General features: G+C 48.5%; 1 protein-coding gene across 2 annotated transcripts in view; it reads right to left on the bottom strand.

The window, feature by feature from the left end:
* The window catches only part of Ppp1r16b (protein phosphatase 1 regulatory subunit 16B), a 97,661-nt gene that overhangs the window by 62,931 nt on the left and 10,538 nt on the right, over positions 1-24,192 (bottom strand). For both annotated transcript variants that reach the window (XM_031372593.1, XM_031372594.1), the window contains exon 2: positions 6,638-6,987. In XM_031372593.1, coding sequence (XP_031228453.1) covers positions 6,638-6,887 — 250 coding nt within the window. In that variant the 5' untranslated portion in view covers positions 6,888-6,987. The remainder of the gene's footprint in view (positions 1-6,637; positions 6,988-24,192) is intronic.

The raw sequence follows: 24,192 nt of genomic DNA, 5'->3' as shown, positions 1-24,192 counted from the left end.
GGACTCAGGTCCTCTTTGAGAGCAGTCAGTACTCCTAACTGCTGAGCCCTCTCTCCTGCCCGTCTGTCTGTTTGCTTCTGAAACAGGGTCTCACTATAGAGTGCAGGCTGACTTCGAACTTAAAATCCTTCAGTCCCAGACTCAGCACCCTAGGATTACAGGTGTGTGCCTAACCTCTAATGCAGTAGATCCTCATAACAGACCCCAGCTGAAGAGAAGTTCTCCAGGTTCTCAGCGGCTAAGTAAACAAGCCCTCCACATTCCACCCCTTACTTAAACTTTCCTTCATGCACCCCATGGGAAAGCATCGGGTACTCCCTAGATAAAGATGAGAATATTACCCGGGACTGTTGGTAGTCATTGTACTCATGAGCTTTTGTCTTCTTAGCGCTTCCCTTTCCTATGGTTTTGGAATATTCTACAAGGACACATTATTTTTAGAATGAGAGGAAAAGAAAATTTCCCTGTTCAAACATCATCAAAAATGAAAGTCAGAGCCATTTCCTGCAGATTAGCCAGGGTTGAGCGGAGAGGGTCCTGCACCTCCAGTTAACCTATGGCAGGCAGCCTTTTGATTATTGTTGTTGTTACACTGTGTGTGTGCGTGTGCCTATGTGTGTTGTGTGCCATGGCACACACATGGAGGTCAAGTAGTAGGAGCTGCTTCTATCCTTCCACCACGTGCGTTCTGAAGATCAAACTCAGGCCATAGGCTTAGTGGCGAGAGCCTTGGCCCTCTGAGCCGTTTTTGTCAGCGCTGGAAAGAGATCTTTAGAACTGCTTTACATGTTTAATTTCTGCATGTTTCATCTACGTAAGCTTCCCCCGCCTTGGGGAGTAGAAAACACGTGAGCCGAGCCCGTACAGTGAGTGAGGCACCACAAGGCTGAAGCCAAAAGGTCAACACGCACATAAGCTACAACCCGAAAGGCTTTCTAAAGCAGAGGCAGTGCTGTTACCTTCGCAAGCCCGTTTACATGGCAGATTTGAAAGCTTAGACAGGTTAAGTCCTATGCAGGGCTCTGTGGGGCTTACACATCAGATCCAGGACTCAGCTGCGTCTCCCAAACCCTCCCCTTTAGCTGGTCTGTAACTCTTGCTTTCGCATTTTCCTGTAAAACAACAAACAGCTCATCTGTGGTTGTGATCTGTGCTCCTTTGGGCTGTATGGACCCTGGTGTTTCTGATGGCTATAGATTCTTGGCTTTAGGGTAGCTAGACCTCTTAACCCCAGCCATGGTGGTCTCGCCTGCTCTAAAACCCTCAGAAAGCAATTCATCTGTTTCTTAGTAAGTTACATCAACATGAACCATGTGACCCAGCAACTCTTTTCCACACAAAATAATCCACACAAAAATGATGCATAAATGGCCACATAAAGACTCGGACACCATGTTCTTAGCAGCATTGATCATCAATCCAAAATGGTGAGGATCTACATGTTCAACCGCTGGTGAGTGGAAATCGACTGTGGTATATCCATACAATGGAGCACTATAAGGCTGAAACAAAGGAGCAAGCTCGCATGTGCACTACAACCTGGCCAAGCTCAAAACTAGGAGATCTTACACAGTATGATTCGTGGTTGTCTGGGACTGGGAGTGGGACCTGGGGATGACTGCATAGGAGAGGAGGTGATAAACAAGTTCTAAAACTAGCTGGGTGCAGAGCTCTGGGGTGTTGTGGAAAACCCCTGAACTGAACAGTTAAAAATGGGCAGTGCATCTTATGATATGCAAATGAAACTCCAAGTTACTTTTACAGAATAGGGTTTGACAACCCCAGCTTCGGAGGACTGCCGTGAAGATTAGGCGAGGTGGCTTATGAAAAGCAGCCAGCCTGGTGCACAGTACCTGATAAATAATCATGAAGGTGAGAGTCAGAATATATAACAAGGAGCACTTACGCAAATGTGGAATAATAGATGCCACAGAAATAACAGCCTCTGCCGCTTCCCCACGTCTTACCACACCTCCTCAGCGTTTTCCAACTCAAGTCATCCCCTCAACTTCACGTGGCAGGTGCGTTATTAACAAGCTCAAGAGAAGAAACAGGCCTGGAGAAGTTAGGTTACTGCCCTCGCAGTGCACTGGTCATCAGCGGTAGAGCTGAGATCTAGAGTCAGGAGGACAAACTGCACTCTAATTCCCTGCCTCTAGGAAACAGCTAGGTACTGGGCTTCTATGGTAGTGATGGCTAGGTGCCCAGAGACCTGTGGATAGCTCTCCTTCTGGATCTGAAGGGTTAGGGAGGCCAGTCCAAGAAAGCGTGTCAGGTGAGGGAACCACACATCCAGAGGTGAAGAGGCGGAAAAAGAACTCGGGAAACATGAGGAGAGCCTGGTGGAGGAATGGAAGATACTGGGGGTGGGAAGGATGGGGCTCGAGTGAGTCCAAGGTCAAGGACATTAGCCGGAGAAGGAGTCCTTTTCCGGGGGAAAACTCCTACACACTCCCACTGTGGGTGGGGAGGTTGACTCAGGATGCTCTGAGCTCAAGGGAGTGGAGAGCTGCCACCCTGTGCTCCCACGCCAATGTGAACTAACCCCCAGCAGACTCCCAGAACACCAGCTCAGCCAGCCAGGCACAGCGGGCTCTGTCAGGCTGCCAGGAAGCTGAGCTGAGCTCAGCAAGTCCAAGAGCTGACTGATGGCAGCCTCAAACACATCCACCCATGGACCCCAGGGTCCCTGTCACGCAACCCCCTACCGCATTCCACACACCATGAGGACAGCGATCCAGAAGTTCCTTGCTCGTTCAGATTGGATGAGTTCGATCCAGCGTTCACACATGCTTCCACATTCATCCAAGGTCAATAGTTAAGACACCTGCTCAAAAGTTCACTGTGCACAAGCAAAAGTACCAGGGGCATTTTAAGGATTTTGGGGATGCCAACTGGAAAACGTTACACAGTGAACCGTTGGGGTCTGCTGTGCTGGGTGTGTCTGGTAGACATAACTCCAAGACGTCGTGTGTGTTTGTGTGTGTGTGTGTGTGTGTGTGTGTGTGTGTGTGTGTGTGGTGGGGTGAATGCAAACTAGAGTCGCGTGACAGGGATTCCAGGATGTCATTACTTGCATAAAAACTTATGGAGATGAGGAGGTCTATGAGCCTCCCGGTCCACGGACAAAGGAGAAAAACTACTAGAAGGAAACAGGGAGAAAGAAAGAGCAGAGGGGACCTATTGCTCTTTACACCTCTGTATTGTTTAACTTTAATAAGAACTCATTTGTGTGAATTTGATATTTTTTTTAAGCATTAATGTCTCTGAACCTGAAGAACCATTTAAATTATTGCCATTCTCACACAGGGTTCAGGGAAACTTCCAAAGGTCAAGGATGTTCGGTTGCTAGTTCTGTTGGGACAGGATCACATGTAGCCTGGGCTGGGGCCTTGAACTCAGAACTCAGTATGTAGCTGAGGATGACAGAATTTCTCATCTTCCTGCCGCTGGTACCAGGATCACAGGTGTGCGACACTAAGGTCAAATGATATAGTCCCTCAGATCAAACACAAGGCCTCGCACTCACCAGACAAGCCCTCAGGCCACTGACATACATCTCCAACTATTTCTAATTCCTGCCACACTTTCTTGAAGCCAAGCCCTCAGTGCTCCGTGACACAGATTTTAAAAACAGAAACCGAAAAGGCAAAACAGATTGTTCAAGGTCATAAGCTAGGAATGGGGTGAAGGGGTGTCCTTGAACTCCGACCTATGTTTCTTCTAAGCAGGGCACTTGACTGTCAAGAAGGGATAGTACTTGGGTAGTGGGCTGGGGAGGTGCCATCTCCCTGCTAGCTGTTCTGAAACATATGGCCCTGGGCAGGGGAAATGGAGCTTTCAGAGAAGGGGATAACTGACAAGTTGGGAGAGAGGAGTTGGTGAACTGCCACTCCTACCAAAAATTAGACTTCGTCATGAAGCAGCCACCCCCTGAGTGGGATGGGGGCGCCACGTCACCCGACAAACCAAACCACATGTGGGAGAAGCCCCAGGAACACATCCCTAGCCTGAGCCACTCTGCCTCTCAGGGGGCTCACCCTAGCTCTCACCTGAGCAGTTGGAAGCTCAGTGGATCCAGACCCTGCCCCTGCTCATGTCTTAGAGGCCCTGTATTACCAGGATCAAAACAGAACGGAGCTTTTGGAATGTTCTAGAACTCAAAGGCAAGCACAGGCTGCTGTCTCTTATCTGAAAGGCTCTCAATGAGGCGTTGGACGTACTCTGAAATGCACAGGATGCATGCTATCATAAGTCAGCATATGTTCACTGTTTCCTGCAGTGAACTGCTGCAGGCAGTTTGAGTGTAATTTCTAGCCTGCCTTCACTTTACAACCCTCCCCACAAGGTCAGGTGTGTTAGTTTCTATGTGGGACATCATGTCGGCACTGGAAATGTTTCCATTTTCCATGGTTAGGGATGCTCAGCCTGTGAGAGTCCCCATTCTTAGTGCCTCCAGCCCTCAGCTCTCCCAGTGACTGCTTTAGTATCTAATACCAGAAGAGGGTGCAGATGGGCCTAGCAGACACAGATAGACCTCTCCAGGGTTAAGAGAGATGCTGCTGAGTGGTCAAAGGGCCTCTGCACAAACTTCAGCTATAATGAGCAAGCATGTGCCTATGCACAGAAAAGGGGACCTGACCAAAGTTGGAGTCCTGCAACCTTCTTGGCAGTAGAAAGCAAACCTGAAAAGCCATAGAGTAGTTAGTATCCTAGGGGTTTGGGTCCTGTTAGACCATATGGATCAAGGTTCTAAATCTCTCTGACTCGAATATCCCCACCTGTAAAATGGGTATCATTAAACGTAACCAGCACTGGGTATGTGTGCAACCTGAAAGCTGTGTGAACTTGCATTGATTGTGATATTCACACAGTTTAGAGAGTGAAATCATCCTGGACAATGTGGTGTGTACTGGTCTCTGCTTCCAGACTCATGGAAATTCCATGACAATAGAAACCACACATTTACTGAAGTAAAAGATAACAATACGGTTGAGTGTGGTGGCTCATATCTTGAATCTCAGAACTCAGGACGCAGAGGTAGGCCGATCCCAAATCTGAGGTCAGCCTGCTCTATAAAGTGAGTTCTAGGACAGCCAGAGCCACACAGAGAGAGACACTCTGTCTCAAAAAACAATATGTATTATAATGTAATAAAACATATCATTAAGCGAGCGGTGGAGGTTCAAACCTACCATCTTAGCATCTAAGAGACAGGAGGGAGGGTCAAGAATTCATGGTCATCTTCAGATACACAGAGACCAGCCTGGGCTACCTGAGAGCCCGTCTCAAAACTCAAAAAGCAACATCTCAAGAGATTCATAGCCACTACTTAACACGAAGGGCCATGTGCAAGAAACTTGACCGGTATCATCCAACTGAACGTTCACAAGGCCTTCATGACGATGCTACTGTCTCGCCCATTTTATACAAGCAGAGTCTAAGGACAGACAGTTAAACGACTTCTCTGTGCCAGGGTCACATGGGGACCTACACAATCAGTTTTAGACCCAGGATGTCTACCTTCAGGGTCTAGATACATTTTAAAATGTTTATTGTTTTTATGTTATGTGTATGGGTGTCTGTCTGCATGTATGTCCGTGAGCTACCTATGTCATTTACCTAGAGAGGCCAGAAGAGTGCATCAGATCCCCTGGCTGGTTGTGAGCTGTCATGTGGGTGCTGGGACTAGAACCCAGGTCCTCTGGAAGGGCAGTCAGTGCTCTGAACCTCTGAGCCATCTCTCCAGCCCCCAGGGTCTAGCTCTTCCACCCTCCAACATGAACACAGCAGGGGAAAGTGAATCAAGAACGGGATCAGGGATGTGACTCTGTGACAGAGCGCTGCCTTGTTCTGTAAGACCCTGGCTTCCTTCTCAGTGTGAAAAAGGAGACACCAAAACAGCATGCCAGGGATCGCGTGAGAACCGTGGAGAACGCGGACTTAGAGAAACGCAACGTCCTAGCATCCTGGAGTATCCGGCTGGGGGTGGGGGTGGGGCTGGATGGGATACCACGTGCTCATTACTCTCTGGTGCAGAGTGCCAGTGCTGCAGGAAGCAGGCTGTCTGTAAATATTTGTGGGAGGGAAGGGAAATTGTTATTGTATTCATTAGCCAAAAGCTGGACTCATTGTCTCCAAGAATGAAAATAGCTGTCCAAGATAAAGCTGAAACAGGGGTGGAGATGGGGTGGAATGGAGGTGGGGTAGGGGTGGGAAGGCTGTGTAAAGGCACAGGCCTGCAATCCCAGCTCTGGAGAATCGGAAGTTCAAGGTCATACTATTGCATTGCATGAGGCTGTCTGAGGAGTTGGGGAGAGGTCTTTCCTAGGGCCATCCCCTTCCTTTTTTTTTTTTTTTTAATTTTTATTTAATGTATGTGAGTACACTGTTGCTGTCTTTAGACACACCAGAAGAGGGCATCAGATTTCATTACAGATGGTTGTGAGCCACCATGTGGTTGCTGGGAACTGAATTCAGGACCTTTGGAAGAGCAGTCAGTGCTCTTAACCACTGAGCCATCTCTCCAGCCCCGTGCCATCCCCTTCCTAATGTGGACTGATGGGATGGCCCACACTGGACCTCAGGCGCAGCTGGGTATGAGTTTTTGCCCACTCCTGCACAGTCCGTGTCTTACCTTCTTCGGCGTCATTCCTGAGTGAGGCTTCCAGCAACGCTACACTGGCCTCGAAGGACACCTTCTTACGACGGCCACCCGTGCTGCGCTTCCGCTCATGCTTGCGCTTGCGATGAAGCAGGTCCTGCTCATACTGTGCCCACTTCTTCAGCTGCTGAGCCCGGCGCTTCTGGGCTGCGCGCAGGCGCTCCAGTGTAGGCACCTTCTCCAGCAGCTGCAGCTCTGTGAGCAGGTCCACGTGGCTGGCCATGGCCCCGCGCCTGCCCTTGTTCTAACCTGGGGCTAGCACGGTGAGCCCGGGGCCAGGGGAGCGCAGGGGCTCCCAAGGGGCTGGAGCCTCATGGTGGGGCCTGTAGTAGGAAGACAGACACAAAGATGGACTGATCAGCCCGGAGAACACACATCGCATAGTATACAAAGTCACCTGACCTCCCGCAACCGAGTTCAAAGCTCCTTTGAGGTTTTCTGTTTGTGCCAAAAGCAAAAGGGCATATTCTTAGAGAGGAGTCCCAGCAAGGCCCGGCCCTGCTGTGAACTGAGCCAGCGGAGGCCACTCACATTGAATTAGTTACAGTAAATAAAGTCCAATCTCACTGGCACATCCGAGTGCAGACTTCCTAGTGGTTTCTATGTTGGATACCCAGATAGAGGCCATCCCATTATTCCAGAAAGTTCTGCATGATGGTGCTTGCTCACCTCTCGAGCCACAGTTAGCTAACAAGAGCCTGATCTTTGCAGCGTTACTGTACAAAGGAATCCTACTTCAAGAAATAAGTTATGTGACACTGGAACCAGAGGGTATCTTGGAGCTCAGGACGCCGTGGGGACTGCTGAACCCAGGAAACTCTAGTGTTGAAATAGAAGCCTTTGGGGCTGGGAATAGGGTTCTGCAGGTAGAGCGCCTGCTTGGCTGGCAGGAACCAAGTCGGGGTTCCATCCCCAGCACTACATAAATAGGGTGTGGAAGTGGATGCCCGTGATCCTAGCCCTGCGGAAGTAAAGGCAGGAAGATCAAAAGTTTAGGGGTCATCCTTGGCTACACTGTGAGTTTGAGGCTAATCCGAACTACATGCGACCGAGCCTTAAAAAAAAAAGAAAAGCAACCAAGAGAAGCCAAGTCAAGCCAGATCATCATACATGACTCCAGGCACTTTGGCTTCTCTTATTTTGCTCGTTGTGGTGCACGCTGTAATGAGGATGGACAAGAGGTTGTAAGTAAGGTAGAGCTGCCATGGTTCTCAAAGAGCAGCCTGGGCACCCCGTGGGGAACCCCATTTCAAGGCTTCCCTGAAGTCAAAACTATTACCCAACCTTTTCCATTCACATTCTGTCCCTGGTGGGCAAGGGTCATGCTGTGACACTCACGTGTAAAGCCCAACACAGAGAGATATGCCAAATGTAAACATCAGTGCTCTCTGTCTGTCTCTCTCTCTGTGTCTCTTTCTCTTACTCTCTCTCTCACTATTTTTGGTGGGTTGGTTTAGGACAGTTACTTTTTTTTTTCATCAAAATGTCCAGCATGGTTATAACTACATGATAGGTTTATATATTTTTTATATTTTATTAATTTTGTGTATGTATGTATGTATGTACATGCACATACACATGTGTGTGTCTGTGAGTGTCTGTGTGTGTGCATGTATACGTGTGCACAGTACCATGATGTATATGTGGAGGTCAAAGGTTAACCTGCAGGAGTCGGTTCTTTCTTTCCATCATGAGGATTATAGGGATCAACCCCAGGTCACCAGGCTTGATGGCAAGCACATTTACCAACTGAACCATCTTGCCAGCCCTCAATTTGGAACTGGGAGGCTGTCTCATAAAATCAAAAACATTAAAAATAGCCGGGCAGTGGTGGCACACGCCTTTAATCCCAGCACTTGGGAGGCAGAGGCAGGTGGATTTCTGAGTTCAAGGCCAGACTGGTCTACAGAGTGAGTTCCAGGACAGGCAGGGCCACAATGAAAAACCCTGTCTCGAAAAGACCAATAAATAAATAAATAAATAAATACATAAATACATAAAAATAAAAATAAACAATTTGTATAAACAAAAGACTTTTAGGATCCTGAATTTTAACAATTAAAGTACTCCCAACCCCAAAAGTTTGCTAACTATTGGACCTGGAAACGCTTGGCTGAAGTCCCCCAGAGAACACACACCTTGGAGAACCTTCAAAAGAAAAGAACACAATCTGCGGTTGAAGCCGACTGGGCGTCACGTCAGCACAGACCTGTGTGTTCTCTGAGGCAAAGGGACGAGGTCTTTGGACAATCACTTGAAGCCTCTTGAAGACTGAATCCCTATATGCAAAATTCTCTATCCCCTCCCAGAATTCCAGGGTAGCCAAGGGATAAAGGAACTGGCCACAGTCATACATCTAGTAGCAAAGAGAATGGAACTCAGAGAAAGAAGAGATGGAGGAAGGCTGTCTTGGGCTACAAAGAGACATGGAAAGATGGGGGGTCCACATTTGTGGGAGGCAAAACTGCCACCCTCTCAGGAATCAAATGAGACAATCCTGAACTTTGAGAACGATGGCATGGCCCACCAACTGCAATCCACACTCTCTAGTGTAATAGATTCTTTCCTGTATATGTTTCCTCTAAGATAATATCACCAGTGCATACCACCACAGTAAAATACCAACAGCTCCTCAGCTATAAGACCCCTCCCAGGAACCATCCAATAGCCCTCCTGAGTGCTCCCAAATCCACTCACATCTAGCCCACAGCGCTATCTGTTCCCTGTCTCTAAGAGTAGGAAGCAAGTAACATCTGAGGGCCGGCTGCTCTCACCCACATCACTCCTTTGAGGGTCATCCAAATTATCATACATGTCAATAATTCTTTTTTTTTATTGCTATCTAGTATTCCACCGCACATTAATTTATTTCCCCATCCAGCCACTGGAAAAGATCTGGGTTGTGTCTAGTTTGTGGCTATTAGATTCATGGGCAGGATTTTGTGAAGGCCTAAGTTTTCCTTTCTCCTGGGAAAATGCCCTCATTCTGCAATTGTCAGGGGCCCTGGTAATTGCCCCAGTTAGTTTTAAAGAAATTGCCACTGTCTCCTCCAGGGTGTTTGGGCATGAATGAGCAGGGCTCCCTGGCAGCTCTCGGTGTTGTCCCAGCTCTCTGCTTCAGCCACTGAGCTGTGGCTGGGGGTTTTGAGCATATGGGATTCAAAGGAATGCACCAACACACAGTGTCATGGTGACATCAGGTCCCATGAGCTGGAGGACCAGATGCTAATTTTGCCTCTCTTTCTTCAAGTGAACACCTGCCCTGAGGACTAGCATGATTCAGAGATGGATGGGGAGCCAGCTCTGCCTTCTGGGAGGTTCCACCTAATCCTCTCAGCCACTTAAAGAAGTAGGCACCATCAATGCTGCCTCCCAGATAAAGAAAACAGAAAGATGAAGCCATTTACCCAACGTTACACAGCTAAAAAATAAAGAAGCCACGCCCTAGGGATGTACCTCAGTTGTTGGCCTGCTTGCTATCACAGGAAGCCCTGGGGACAGGGCTGCCCAGACCAAAGAGAGCTAGGAAGTCTGAGGTCTGTGAGATGCACTTTCTGAGTACAGGCCAGGCTTAACCAGCAAACCTCCTGTGGTCTGTTCCTGTTTATCAGTCTTTTGGGTTTAGCCCACACCATCCTCAACAACTCAATTAATTGTTCATTTTTAATACTTGGGAGTTTTTATATCCAATATCAGACTTTTAGCTTTTAGAACACTTCAACATCTGGCCATGTGGACTCAACATAGCAGCCACGAAAAGGTGCAGAGAAAGTCTGTGCCCTCTGATGATTCAGAGAGGATGGATGGAGTACCAGTTCTGCCTTCTAATCTACCCCAGCCCCTACCCCACCTGACCTCACATTAACTGTCCCAAGCACTAGCTCCTGTAGTCACAGAGTCTCAAGTTTTGTGTTACGCAGAGGGACACAGCAGCCTCCAAACATCAGAGACCTACTCAGCACAGAAAAGGGAAGGCCATCTTGGAATCTCCACAACCCCGACCAGGATGCAGCCGTTTACACCTCAAGATGTGAACAGGCCTGCAGAGCTGTCCAGCAAACACTCAGCAAAGGTGTTCAGGATTCTAGGGACTGAGAACAGACAGCACGCTTACATCACTCCCTGAAGGAGAGTTTCCACCGGTGTTGAACTTGCCTAAGTATTCTGTTTGCTTTCTTACAGAGCTATAACTTCACACACATCCACTTCTTCATTATCAACACTGATCACACACTGGGTAGGCAAGCCCCAAGACATGCCAACTGAGGGTAGGAATAAGCCATGCCATGCAACTGCATGCCAAAATGCCTTCCTCTTCTCAGACACCTTCCTAGCTGGGTATAGAAGCGCATGCCTGTGATCCAGCACTCAAGAGGCTGAAGCCAACCTGGTCTGTATAGTGAACAACTGGAACTGTATAGTGAGTTCAAAGCTAGCCTGGGCTAATAGTATGAGACCATGTCTCATAAATAAATAAATAAAATCCAAAAAAGGAGACCTTCCTCAGCCATCTTCTCAACTGGGAATTCTAAATGTGGAAGAAGAACAGACACCAATGAAAGTCACTGTTTTATATACTTAATATACACTAATAACGCTACTGAAAACAAACCTGGTAATACAGGCCTGTAACCTCCCCTTTTCTTCCTCTTCCCTCCCCTCCCCTCCCCTCCCCTCCTCCCCTTTTCTCTCCACAGGAGTCTGAGATGGGAGAACGGCAAGTTCGATACCAGCCTGAACAAATTTGCAAGACTGTGTCTCAAAAGAAAAAGAAAAAAAAAATCTGGAGACACAGCTCATTGGTAGAGCAAGGGCCTCTGGAGACAACAGAATACACTCGTTCCACATCTTTTTTTTTTTTTTTTAAATCTTCAAAGGTTTCTGAAGAAAAATAGCATCAGTCTGGTGCTCATGGGCGGTAACCTCTTCAGAGCCAGGCCTTCAGTCCCCCTGAGGTTCCCAGCCTGGGGGAGGGGGACAGTGATGGTATTTAAGAAGAAATGTAAAAGCATCATTTGGTTTTCTGTGGATGTTTTCACAGCTACTGTTTATTTATGGAAGTGACATGAAATTTCCATTATATATACATATACATATATATAAAACTCCATTCCAATCTACAACTAGTGGCTTGGTAGTAAAGAAAAATGAAACAGTGTCAGAATTCAGTGTTGGCAGGATATGTAAGTCACTGACATTTGGGGAAGCCGCCTCACAACGACAACTGGTTCTCATGACAACAGTCTTAGAGGAGAACGACTCACATGGGTTTGGGGGGCGTGTTCTGTGGTTTAGTTTTAGTGCTGGGGGGCGGGGAACCCAGGGCCTTCCGTAAGCTCTCTGCCGCTGAGTTGCAGCCTCCTAGAAGCACCCGAATGTACCTAGTAAATACTTTTCAAGCACTTGTCACACACCAGGACTGTGTTAAGGGATGAGGCTATAACCGGTGAAAGACAGACGTGATCCCTGTCTACCTGATGGATGACAAACGGGCAAGGGAGCACAGAATGGGCAGCGGCCAGTGTCAGGGGGCCTGACTCCTCCCATGATGCTCCCTCCACAAGCTCCAGACAGTCAGAAAGTGTTTACTGCATCGCCCTCTTTGCTCTGGGCCAAGAAATTAAGGACAGTCGGGCAGCCCCCTGGAGAAAGGTAGGGCCAGCATCTCCCAAGAGCAGTAAAAGGGGCCAGGGCATATTTTCTGTGACTTTGCCCCTCCCACCTTACCCCTTGGGTTCCCTTGCAGCAGGGCCCCAGGACAGTTCCCTTCTGACTGCTAGTTTTCAGGTGACCTAGTTTCCCCCAATAGACCCACACACCTCCTCCGCCCCCATCCGAGAAAACCCTGCTCAGGCTAATTAAAGAATTGCCTGGTGCAGGCCAACAGCAGCCAGGCAGCCACACTCCCTGTGGCCTCCCGCCGCCCCTGGAAGGGCTCTGGTCTGGGTGCTGGGAGATCCTAGGAATCCAGGGCTCCATTGAGCTTGCAAGTGGCTTCAAGAGACTCTTGCATCCCAATCCACACTTAGACGATGGAAACAGTGCAGGGTACCTGGCCCAGTATTTTAGGGGGATCCCCAAGGAAGCCAGGCTTGGAGGTAAATCAGTGGAATAGCAATATCAATGGACCATCACACAGGCCTGTGGGGCCTCAGCTCATAAAGGGACTGGGCTGCGGGGTATGATGTGGGGGTCTGCGCAGGCAATGAGGTCATCAGGAAGTGTGTGTGAGTGCGAGAAGACTGAGTCCAGGGGAAGTAAGGTGGTGACTTTTTCCAACATCTGGGCCACATACCAAAATAGCTCAATTGTGACCAACAGGAAGTTTAAGGCCAAGGCATTAGGCCCTGGGAGAAATGGGAACAGGCCACCAAAGTATTGTCACCTTACTCCCCCCCCCCCCCCCCCCCCCCCGACCTTGAACCTGCCAGCTGGCAGAGTCTAAACTTGGTTCTTCTCCATGCACACATTCATCCTTGCTGCCTTGAGGAGAAGGGGCCAGTGTGCGCATCTGGGCTCCCACAGACTGGGCACCGTGAGGCTGGCCCGTAAGGGGCAAGGGCAAGAAAGCTGACCAGCATCCTCTGGGGAAGCGGAGCCACAAGGTAACGGGAGGCACAACAGATGAAAGGCTATTGGTGGAGTTGCTGCTGGGAATGAGCGTACTTCTGGAGAAGAGCACATTAGTGAGGGTCTCAAAACTCCTTCATTATCCCGGGCCCTGATGGGCCAGAGGTCTTGGCAAGGGCCTGAGCCCAGACAGGCATTGGTTCTAGGGTAGGCATATGTCTTAAGTTAGCCCCAGCCAGAAGCTTTCTCTTTCTGTCTGGGGAGCTAGAAGACTAAAGTGAAGGTGCTCTGAAGGCAGTCTACAGAGGAAGCCAATGCTTGGGTGGTACAGAAGACGAAGGGGTCTTTTGAACACTGAGACACTGGACTCCAGCTAACCAAACCAACACACCCTGGGTAGTAGGTAACCCAGTTCCTTATAACCCAGAATATCTTAACGAGCGGCAAGGATGCTTTTAAAGATGCAGGGCTAGGGACCCCAGGAAGGGCTGCTGCCTCTTGCAGAAGACTATTATCAATATGTGAACTTTCCCCTACAAAGGCCATTTCTAATTCAACAGGCATAAGCAGAAGGCCAGCCTTGAGGAAGGGCAGAAGGTCAAGGTTGGACTCCAACAGCAGTCATGTCTGTTGACTTGGGAGAAAGGGCACGCACACACACACACACATACACGCTCACACACACGCTCACACACACGCTCACACACACGAGGGAGCAGCTGATTGAAACATCTTTGGAATCAAGCCTACCGGTTTGAGAAAAACAACATGAGGGAAGGTGAATTCGAATTGAAGAGACTTTAGAACATGAGTCAGAAGAGAGAGTTTCAAAGTTCACACTGTTAAAATGTTCGGCTTTTTCTCCCGGCTCCTTGGCTATTCTTCTCCACAGTCTTGGCAGGCGCGGGAGGAAGGGGCCACGAGTGCTTTTCTCCTCGTGTTTCCTGCGCTGCTGAGCTTGAGGGGAAAAGGAAAACAAAACAAACAGCCGGGCGGTGCCTCCTCCCTCCCAGCTCGCACCGGGGACCTGCTTTTTCTCTAAAGGGATGCACGCCCCCACCCTCCCACAATACAGCTGAATAACATCATCCTCAGTATCGAGGCTCGCTCTAGAGATGCTCCACTCGTGAGCAAGGAGACTTGCTCCAGATATCCGAATTAGCAATCGCCCCTGTCCCTCCGGCCCCATTTTCAGGGGACTCGATGCACTGATTTTCCTACTCCTGCAAGAATGACCCTTTTAGACTCTGGACACAGTCACCATACACAGGCCTCCTGGTTCTAAATCTGATGGGGGACCAGGGTCCCCAAGGAACTGCTCCTCAACTCTATTTCTCCCAGACACATTACTTCATTCAGATCTCTTAATGGTGGACCTGACCTTCGGCCTGAAGCCCATTTACAGGGTTTCAAATTTATCGTCAAGAGAAGAGAGACAGGATTCATAATTCACCAGAATAAAGAGTGACCATGGGCTAGGCTCTCTCTGGAGATGAATCATGGTCATCTCTGGGGCACCAATGACTTTTACTTGGACTTGTTGAGGACACTGGTTACTTCCGCCTCAGGTACAGTCAGACTTGTGGGCAGGCAATATAGGGGTGCTATCAGCCTGGCCTGAGGAAAAAACCTTCTATTGCAAAATTAAAGGCCAGCCCTGGAACAGTGTCGGGGTCCCCCAGAACTCAATAACCACCCATCAGGCTGCCAAGAGACAAGAACCAGTGGTAAGGTAGACAGGTTTCCCAGGAGCCCCAATCCTGGCCGGACTGGGAAAGCATCCAACCAGAGTAAGAATTCTGCTGAACATGTCTGGAGCCCCACATCTGACAAGACAACCTGCCAGATCCATTTCAAGCAGATGAGGGGTTGATGTTTGGGGTTGGCTCTGCGTATAAAGGTGAGATGGCTTCCTTAGGTTTCCAAGAGATGGATTTCAAAGGGGTCGATGGATCAGTGGACACAGGAAGTCCATGAACACATCAGTCATCCACACTGAGCTTTCCATTAGACACATGAACCCAGAGAAGCCAGACCACTTGTAGGTAAGAATGCCAGTGTGGGGAGGGGCCCGGAGACAGATACAAAGGCCAGGGACATGCAGAACTGACATAATATCTGTAAATGTCCCATGTGGTCCCATCAATCACAGTCACCAGGTTCCCAAGGAAGCTTATATAACAGCTAGGTAGAGGGAAATGGGAGTCATATTACAAACACAGTTCCTCCAAGATTGGGGGTGTGGAACCCCCACCCCCATCCCCTGTGCAGGAACAGAAAAAAACTTCCTTCCAAAGCAGGAGGATCATTTTCAAAGCAGGCCACCTGCGGCCACAGAATACCTTCCTTGATCACAGGTCATTAAACAAGGGACAGCTGTTAGGAGTGTCTAACTCATCCCCTCTGCACCCCTCCCGACCATCTGACATTCTTGACCAAGCTCTCCTCCCTTGTGCCAACTCTTAGGTTGCTGGAGTCCATTTGTGGCAGTATGAGGAGAGAGATTATCAATGGAAGTGATCAACAATGTCTACCGTGGCCAAAGAAGTGGGCAGAGACTATGAACACACCAACTGCCATGCTTGCCTAAACTTAGATTTCAGTGTCTGCCTTTTGCCCGCTTGATTAAGATTCTAGTCCTTGGTATGGGGATATGGCTTAATGAGTAAAACTCTCTGCTCAAACATGAGGACCAAGTGTTCTGATCCTTAGAACTTACAAACAGTGCTCTGGAGGGCCAGCCAGGGGTTCCAAAGATCAAATCACCTAGATGAACTGGAAAGCTCTAAGTTCAAGTGAGAGGCCCCGTCTCAGTATATAAGGTAAAAAGTGATAGAGGAAGACACCCAACATCAACCGTGTACTGGCTGCTTTTGGGTGTCAACTTGACAGAAGCTAGAGTCATCAGACAGGAAGGAGCAGAGCCTCCATTGAGGAAATGCCTCCATGAGTACCCTTTGTAAGACATTTTCCCAATTAGTGATCAATGGAGAAGGGCCCGGCCCACTGTGGGTGCTGCCATTGCTGGGCTGGGTTCTGGATTCTCTAAGAAAGCAGGCTGAGCAAGCTATGTGAAGCGGACCAGTAGGAACCCCTCCACAGCCTTGTCATCAGCTCCTGCCTTCAGGTTCCTGCCCTGCTTGAGTGCCTGACCTCACTTCCTCCAATGGTGAACCATGATCTGGAATTATAAACTGAATAAACCCTTTCCTCCCCAACTTGAATTTTGATCACAGTGATTTCATCGTAGCAACAGAAACCCTATCTGGGACAAACCTCTGGCTTCTACATATGCCTATAGATACATTAATGCAAGTAAATACACACAAGTAAAGCCAGTTTAATCTTCTAGTCTTAAAGATCTAGAATGTTATCAAACCAGATAGAAAGACTTCTAGGATCCTAGGACACTATTTGAACAACACAATGGCTGTCACTTCAAGAGGTAGACAAGTTCCTAACCTGTTCTTGTGGATAGAATGACCTCGGCTCCATCCTGCTAAGGAGCTGTGGGCCAGGTTCTAGAAACTGAAATCCTAAACCAACTACAGCAAAATGGCAACATGTACAACTAGCTGCCCCACCTCCTCGGACTGTCCCTGAAGCAGAGAAACACAGCATGCTGTGGAGCGTCCATTCTTAAAGGATGAGAGGTGGCCCTGCCACCAGCTGACACCCCTCTCAATCCAGAGATCACCTGCTTTGTCCATCCCCAGCACTGTGGGATGGACAGCCTTTCTAACAAAGAGAAAGCGCTGTAGTCCAGTTGCTAGCAAGACTCCTCTCCACTGCAGACTCCTGGAACACAGCCCTGGAGAGCTGTCACCCCTACCCCCACACCTCACCCACACCCCACCCACACCCCTTGCTCTCCGCCTGCAGCCAGGGGCGGGCTTAGCCAGTTGCAAAGTTGCTGTGAGGAGGATTTTCTCTTAAGAACTATTTGCTGAGGTGTGTGAAATAATGCTGGAGAAGCAGTTAAGTTTGAAGCTGGTCCTACCTGGACGACAGGATGAGAGAGGGAGGAGCCAGGGTGACTCAGGGTTGATGGCAGCTCTCTGCTAGTCAGTGGCAGATCTGGGATCCAAATGCAAAATTTGTGCACAAAAACAACAGCAGGAGAGACTCCCAAAGCACCCTAAGTGTTGTAAAAGATCTTCCACGGGAAGTACAAGATTTCCGAGTCTGCAGCATTAGCCGGGAGACAACTAAGAAGACATATTGGTTGAGTAAGCAGACAGACCAGAAAACTGTCAAGCTTGTTACAGAGCAAAACACACGTTTAGCTCAGCTAAAGGGAAGCCTTTCAGGGCCCTGTTTGTTATCTGTGCCCATGAAATGAACCCAGGGAGAGAGAACATCAAGAAACAGCAGCAGCTCCTCCAATTAGCACCCCTTCGTCCATCCAGGTAGACTGGAACACCTCTTGGGAACACTGCATTAATTCTGAAGATCTAGTATTGTCTCCATTCCAAAGAGAAGACTAGGCTTAGTTGGGAGGGTCTCTGCTTGGCGTCCACGAGGCCCGGAGTTCAATCCCCAGCACCTCATAAACTAAGTGTGATGATAAACATCTGCAACCCTAGCATACTGGAGGGAGAGAAGCAGGTGGATTTGGAGTTCAAAGCCATCCTTGGCTACATATCAACTTTGAGACCAGCTTGGGCTATACGAGACTGTCGCAAAACAAAACAAAAACAGAAGGCAGACTCACAGAGGTTAGGGCACTTGTAAAGAGAGCTAGGTTCCAGCTTTCCCGTGTTGGCATCTCTTCATTCTCAGCCTGCCATTTGTGTGATGGGCCGGTGCCTATGCCATTTGCTTGGTATGTTTAATGTCTTCCCTACTTGAAAATAAAAGGAAAAAAAAAAAAACCCAGGCAAAGATGAGCTCAGAAGTCTGACTGATATAGGAAGGGCTCTTGTTTTGTTTATTGGTTTGTATTTTGTTCTGTTTTTTCATTTTGTTTTTGTTTTGAGTCAAACTCTCATGTAGTCAGGCTAACCCGGAACTCAGTTTATAGTCAAAGATGATTTTGAGTTCCTGATTCTCCTGCCTCTAGTCCCTGAGTGCTGGGATCTCAGGCCTGAGCTGTGATACTTGGCTAAAAGAGGGATTCTTAAGGGAAATGAATAAAATCCACGTAGATTCAAGTCAGAACTTCACTTATTGTAGGAACTGACTGCATGTGTAGGCTTGGGCAGGACATGGATAGATCCCATTCCGAATTTCATCTCCTGTCCCTTTGAAGGCTCCGTGAGCTCAGGCTCCATGACCAAATATTCCTTTTCTGGTGAGTGAGTTTTCATCCTCATTTCACGCAGAACAACTCCCAGACCAGATTCACAACAGTGACCGTCTGATCCTCTCTTGCCTGGGACATAAAATATGAAGTTTCCAGATCCTCCCCAGTTTGATGAATTTTTTTTTTCTCCCCAAATGCAGGTTTTGAAGTTTCTGGTACTGCACCTGTGGCCTCCTGGGTTACTGTGCAGGGATGCATGCTGTGACAGACTGTTTCAGTCACTCCCCTGTGATCTGCAGCCAGAGTTCCTCCCTTTGATTCCCTCCTGGGCGTGCAGAACTCTGAGCAGACCTAGCTTCCCTATTCCCTTTGAACCTGAAAGTCCCATTGCAGGAAGCCATGTTACTATAGCAATAGAATTCAGCTTCCTGCGTCAAAACCCCAGGCTCACTCTATTAACCATGGTGCTTTGCACTCAGCTGTCTGGGGCCACTCTCATTTCCTCCCAAATGATGGCTTCTCTCTCTAGCTCAAATCTCAGGTCATTAGCAAGCCACTAGTTTGGAGAGGTTCTTTTCAACGGGGTGTATGCACACATTTGTGTGTGTGTGCACACATACACATGCGGATGCATGGGGGAAGATCAGAGGTCACGGGGATGATGTCTGGTATCTTCCTCCATCACTCTCCACCTTGATTTTTAAGACTCGGTGAGCCTGGAATTCACTGATTGTCTAGACTGGCTGAGCTCAGCAGTGAATTCCAGGGGTCTAAATGCCTTTGTCTCCCCAGAAGTGGGACTACAGGTGTGTGTGTGTGTGTGTGTGTGTGTGTGTGTGCTACCCTGTCTTTCACACCTCAGGTTCTCACACTTGTGTGCAAGCACTTTACAATAGACTCCATTTCCTTGGCCCTAATTTGGGGTTTTCTTCTGGCTATTTCTTCTACCCATTCACTTCTATTTTTCAGTGTAAAGCCTTGCTTATTCAACAGATGAGTGTGTATTGTCCCTGCTGCACCAGAAGCGGGAAGGTGGGTGGTTCTGAGGGCTCCTGAATGGACAGTGCTGTTTGTTGTTCAGAAAGACTCTACAGCTAGCAAGGGCAGAGTGTTCCTGCTGGACCAACCTTCCAGCCTACATACAACTGGGGGACTATAGACACCATCCATCCTCCTTCCAACAAAGGTGGAAAACACCAGAGGGCAAAATTCAGTCCGTGACAGCCTGAAGTCGAGGAAGGTATCCCTTCCCTAAAAGATGAAGCCACAGGACCCTAAACGCTAAGTAGTATTTTCATGGCTTCACATGTGGTGGCACAGACCTGGAGAAGGAAGTAGGAGTTCAAGGCCATCATCAGCTCATAGTGATTTGAAGCCAGTCAAGGCGTTATGACATCCAGTCAAGACAGAAAGGGGGTGGGGAGAGAAAGGGGGTAGGAGGCTGTGCCCAACTCTGCCTAAATGCTACATGCTCTGGGAAGATGCCAAGCAAGGCAAAGCAGGCTCAGAGAAGGGACGGCCATCCCAGCTGTTGCCTACTGTGCTGGCTCCTTTTATGTCAACTTGACACAGGCTAGAGTCACTGGAGATAAGAGAGCCTCAATTCAGAAAATGTCTCCATTAAGACTGAACCCTAGGCGAGCCTTAGAGCATCTTCTTAACTGGTGATTGATATGGAAAGGCTCAGCCCATTGTGGATAGTGCCATACAAGGGTTGGTGGTCCAGGGTTCTATAAGAAAGCAGGCTGAACGAGCCGTTAGGAGCAAGTCAGTAAACAGCACTGCTTCATAGCCTCTGCATCATCTCCTGCCTCCAGGTTCCTACCCTGTTTGAGGGACTGCTTTGGCCTCCCTCAATGGACGGTGACTTGGGATATGTAAGCCAAATAAACTCTTTCTTCCCCTCATTGCTTTTGGTCGCCATGTTTTATCACAGCAGTGGCTGTCTTGACTAAGGCACCCGCCCAGGCGATGCGGTTTGGAGTTGGAGGTTGGATGATCTAGTAGCCAGTTATCTAAAAATCTTTCACTTCTGAGAAACACAGTAGAATTCAGATTCTCTCCAGATCTTTACAACACCCAGGACGCAAGCTAAAATTACTATAAGAGGGTTAGAGAGATGACTCAGCTGTTAATTGCATTTGCTGTTCTTCCAGAAGCCCCAGGTTTGGTTCCCAGCATCCACATGAAGACTCCCAGCCATAGCAACACAAGTTCCAGGGGCTCAGACACCCTCTTCTGGTCTCTGTGGACACCAGGCATCTACATGGTGCACATGTGTACATGCAGACAGAAACCTTATATACATAGAATTTTTTTCTGAGACGAGTTTTCACTATGTAGCTCTGGCTGGCCTGGAATTCGCCACACTGACCACAGGGGCCTCATACTCACAGAGATCCACCTACCTCTGTTTCCCAAGGGCTAGAGTAAAGGCATGTACCACCACACCTTGCCAATAACTTTAAAAATAAATAAAGTAAAACTACTAAAAAAAATTAAAAATTATTAAAAAAAAAACTAGGAAAGTATAACCCAAACTTAAGAGAAAAAGGCAATTAACGGTGCTTTCTCAGAATGAAACAGATGCCGAAAGCAACAGGATTTGGATTCTTAAAGCAAACACACCAGCTTTGCTCAAGGATGTAAAAGAAGTTAACGCTTGTAATGAACAAACAGATCAGAAATCTTAGGTATGCTAAGTAGGTGACGGCAGCGCATGCCTGACATTCTGGTACTCAGGAGGCAGAAGCAGGATTTTGAGTTAAAGATCATTCTGGGTTAGATAATGAGGCCCTGCCTCAAGAGAGAAAGAAAAGGGAGGGGGGTGGAAGGGAATGGAGGGGAGGGGAGGGAAGAATGATGATGAAGAGGAGGAAGAAAGATTCGACAAAAGAAACCCAGCACCATTAACCTACCCAGCTCCATTGTCCTTCACAGCAGCTGTGTTCTCGCTAAGGACAATTACACGGTTCTGAGAGTTACTATAACTATCTTTTCCAGTGTCTTCCTAATGTTCTAGGCAAGCTTTGAAGAGCAAAACTACAGCATAACCCCCAATCCAGATGTGCTCTGATAGCATCCAGGCATGTTACTAGTTACCTGTGGTCTTCCCATCCCTCAGTCTTCCAGGGCCTCTCCCCAGAGCTCCAGTGTTCCGACTCATCCTCCAGAACCATCCAGATAAGCCATGCGTCCCTGCCTCAAACACACCTGAACATTCCCTTCCTTAGCAAAACGCCCTCCTCTGGGGAACACCAGGGAGGGTCCCTAACAAACCCGTACACCAGGCCGGGTCCCTAACAAACCCGTACCCCGGACATTCATGCAGCCCTCCCTCATTCCCAGTGACACTTCCCAAGAGAGAGCAGCTCTGCCTTAGAGATACCTGGAGAGGGTGGGCATGCACACCAAATCCACAGGGAAGACCACCGAGACCAGCAATGGCTCTGTGTGGGTCCTCATATCCTGACTGGGATGCACAGTGGTCCATATACCTTCTTAAAACCACCCAGCAACATCCTATAGATGTAGGTAAACACATTGCTTAATCCAGCAATTTCATCCCTAGAACAGATCCAATAGGAGGTCCTATAGGCAGCTGCTAAAGAACACACACACACACATACACACACACACACATACACACACCGTTTTATATTTTTATTTTATTTGAAACACAACAAGGCAGCTCAGTGGGTAAAGGCACTTGCCACACAAGCCTGTTGACCCAATTCCAATTCCTGGATCCCAGGCAAAGGAGAAAAGCCACTCCACAAAGTTATATGTAATTTTTCTGCACTGCTTCTTTTCATAAGTCATTACAACTTTCAGAACACTGATGTACGGGAGCCCCGCACTGGCACATTCTACTTTAATGGCTCTGAGGTACAGCCAGGAACTGATATGTTTAAAAGTTCCCCAGGTGGGTGTGATGTGCCTCCAAGAACCACCACAGCAAGACTTGGCAACTCTCCCTGTTGTGTCTTGGAGCAGCAAGTGCCGCTTCCACAGAAGGTCTAAAGCAAGACGTTGCTGCAGAACATGAGGCACGCCAGAGGATGCTAAATACACCCAACGCAGAAAATAGACTCCATGGTGACATGATGCCTTGGTCCACTGGAAGGATCTCGGACTACATTCCTGACGCCAAGCTAAGTGCTTCACCTATCCTATCAGATGTAGTGCTCACATCAGGCCTCAGCAAACATACTATATACCTTTTGTCTGTGTGTGTGTGTGATGGTGGGGTAGGTGCACGTATGCAAGAACACCCAACCATGGAGGCCAGAGGAAGACACTGAGTAGCCTGCCTCCTCACTGTCCCCCATACTCACTTGAGACAGGCTCTCTCGCTGAGCTTGAAGCTAGTCTGGTCCTAGCAAGTGCCAACAATCCTGGCTTTGCCTCCCACAGTGCTGGGCTTACAGGTATGCAGGGCCATGCCTGGCTGGCATTTGAACTCAAGACCTCATTCTTGCAGTCAACACTCTTACCACTGTGCCATCTTCTTGGCCTTTATATTCACTCACTCATTCATTCATTCATTCTTATTTATTTTTGTGACACATGGTCTCACTATTTAGTCCTACTTGGCCTGAAACTTGCCAAGTGTAACAGGCTGGCCTCAAAGCCATAGAGATCTACCTGTGTGTGCTACCAAGTGCTAACATTAAAGGCATGTGCCACCTCTCCAAGCCAAAACCTTTCTTCATAACCACTGCTCCAGCTGCCTCTGCAGTCAGGGCTTAGCTGCAGAACTTAACGGAACCAGGACCTCATTCTCCTATCCAGTGTGCTCTGCATAATGGGCCAGACTAACAAGTGGGTGAGCTCTACAACCCTTTCAGTTGATATCCTCAACTCCTCGATTTGAGCTGTCCCAACTGAGTGAATAGACGCCTGGAAGTAGCTCATGCCTAGCTCAGGCTTGGCTGCCTGTGCCCGACCAGGTGAGGCCCCCACGTAGATGGGCCTCTTCCTTTTGCATTAGAAGGCCCATCAGCAAACCACAGGGAGAACTCCAATGCTCACTTCCTCACTGAAAAACTGCTCTGTGCGTCTCATTCACCACAGCCAAGCAAACCGACCACATCCAACCTTTGTGACCTCCAACAGCGTGAGGTTTGAAATAAGCCTCGTGGTCCCTTGATCTCTGTCTTTCTGGACTAGCATACAGTTCCTCCCACATGGGAGGGATCAGAAATCACTGCAGGCATCCAATTTACCTGAGGGGTCTGCAAAACCCATCAGTGAACTCGGAAAAGACCATAAAGCCTAGTTTAAATCGACCCTTCCTAACCTTCAGCTCCTTCCGCTGCTCCCTCAGTAGCTGCATCATTTTTTCTGATCCTCATCAGGACCTCCCCCTACACACTTTCTCTCTCTGTCCCCTCCGCACACCACACCCCTGTGGGGTGTAAGACAGAATCTTGGTAGGTAGTCCAAGCTGACCTTGAACTCACGATCCTTCTGAAGTGCTGGGATTATACAGGCACACACCACCATGGCTGACTTCAAGTTTTGTTTTGTTTTTTTGTTTTCTGAGTGTGTCAACCACCTCATTCCAGGATACAGTCCATGTTGTGTCTGATGAGCTCATGGTGCTGACCATGAAGCTAGGTTTGATCAGTGGCATCTGGCTTAGACATGCACCCCGGGGATACAGCCTGAACTCCACTGTTTCGCACTTGCTTTAGCCAACCACTTGTCT

The sequence above is a fragment of the Mastomys coucha genome, unplaced genomic scaffold (assembly GCF_008632895.1).
Source record: "Mastomys coucha isolate ucsf_1 unplaced genomic scaffold, UCSF_Mcou_1 pScaffold15, whole genome shotgun sequence".
Taxonomy (NCBI): Eukaryota; Metazoa; Chordata; class Mammalia; order Rodentia; family Muridae; genus Mastomys; species Mastomys coucha.
The sequence above is the reverse complement of the archived record's forward strand: the minus strand, read 5'-3'. Positions and strand labels throughout refer to the sequence as shown.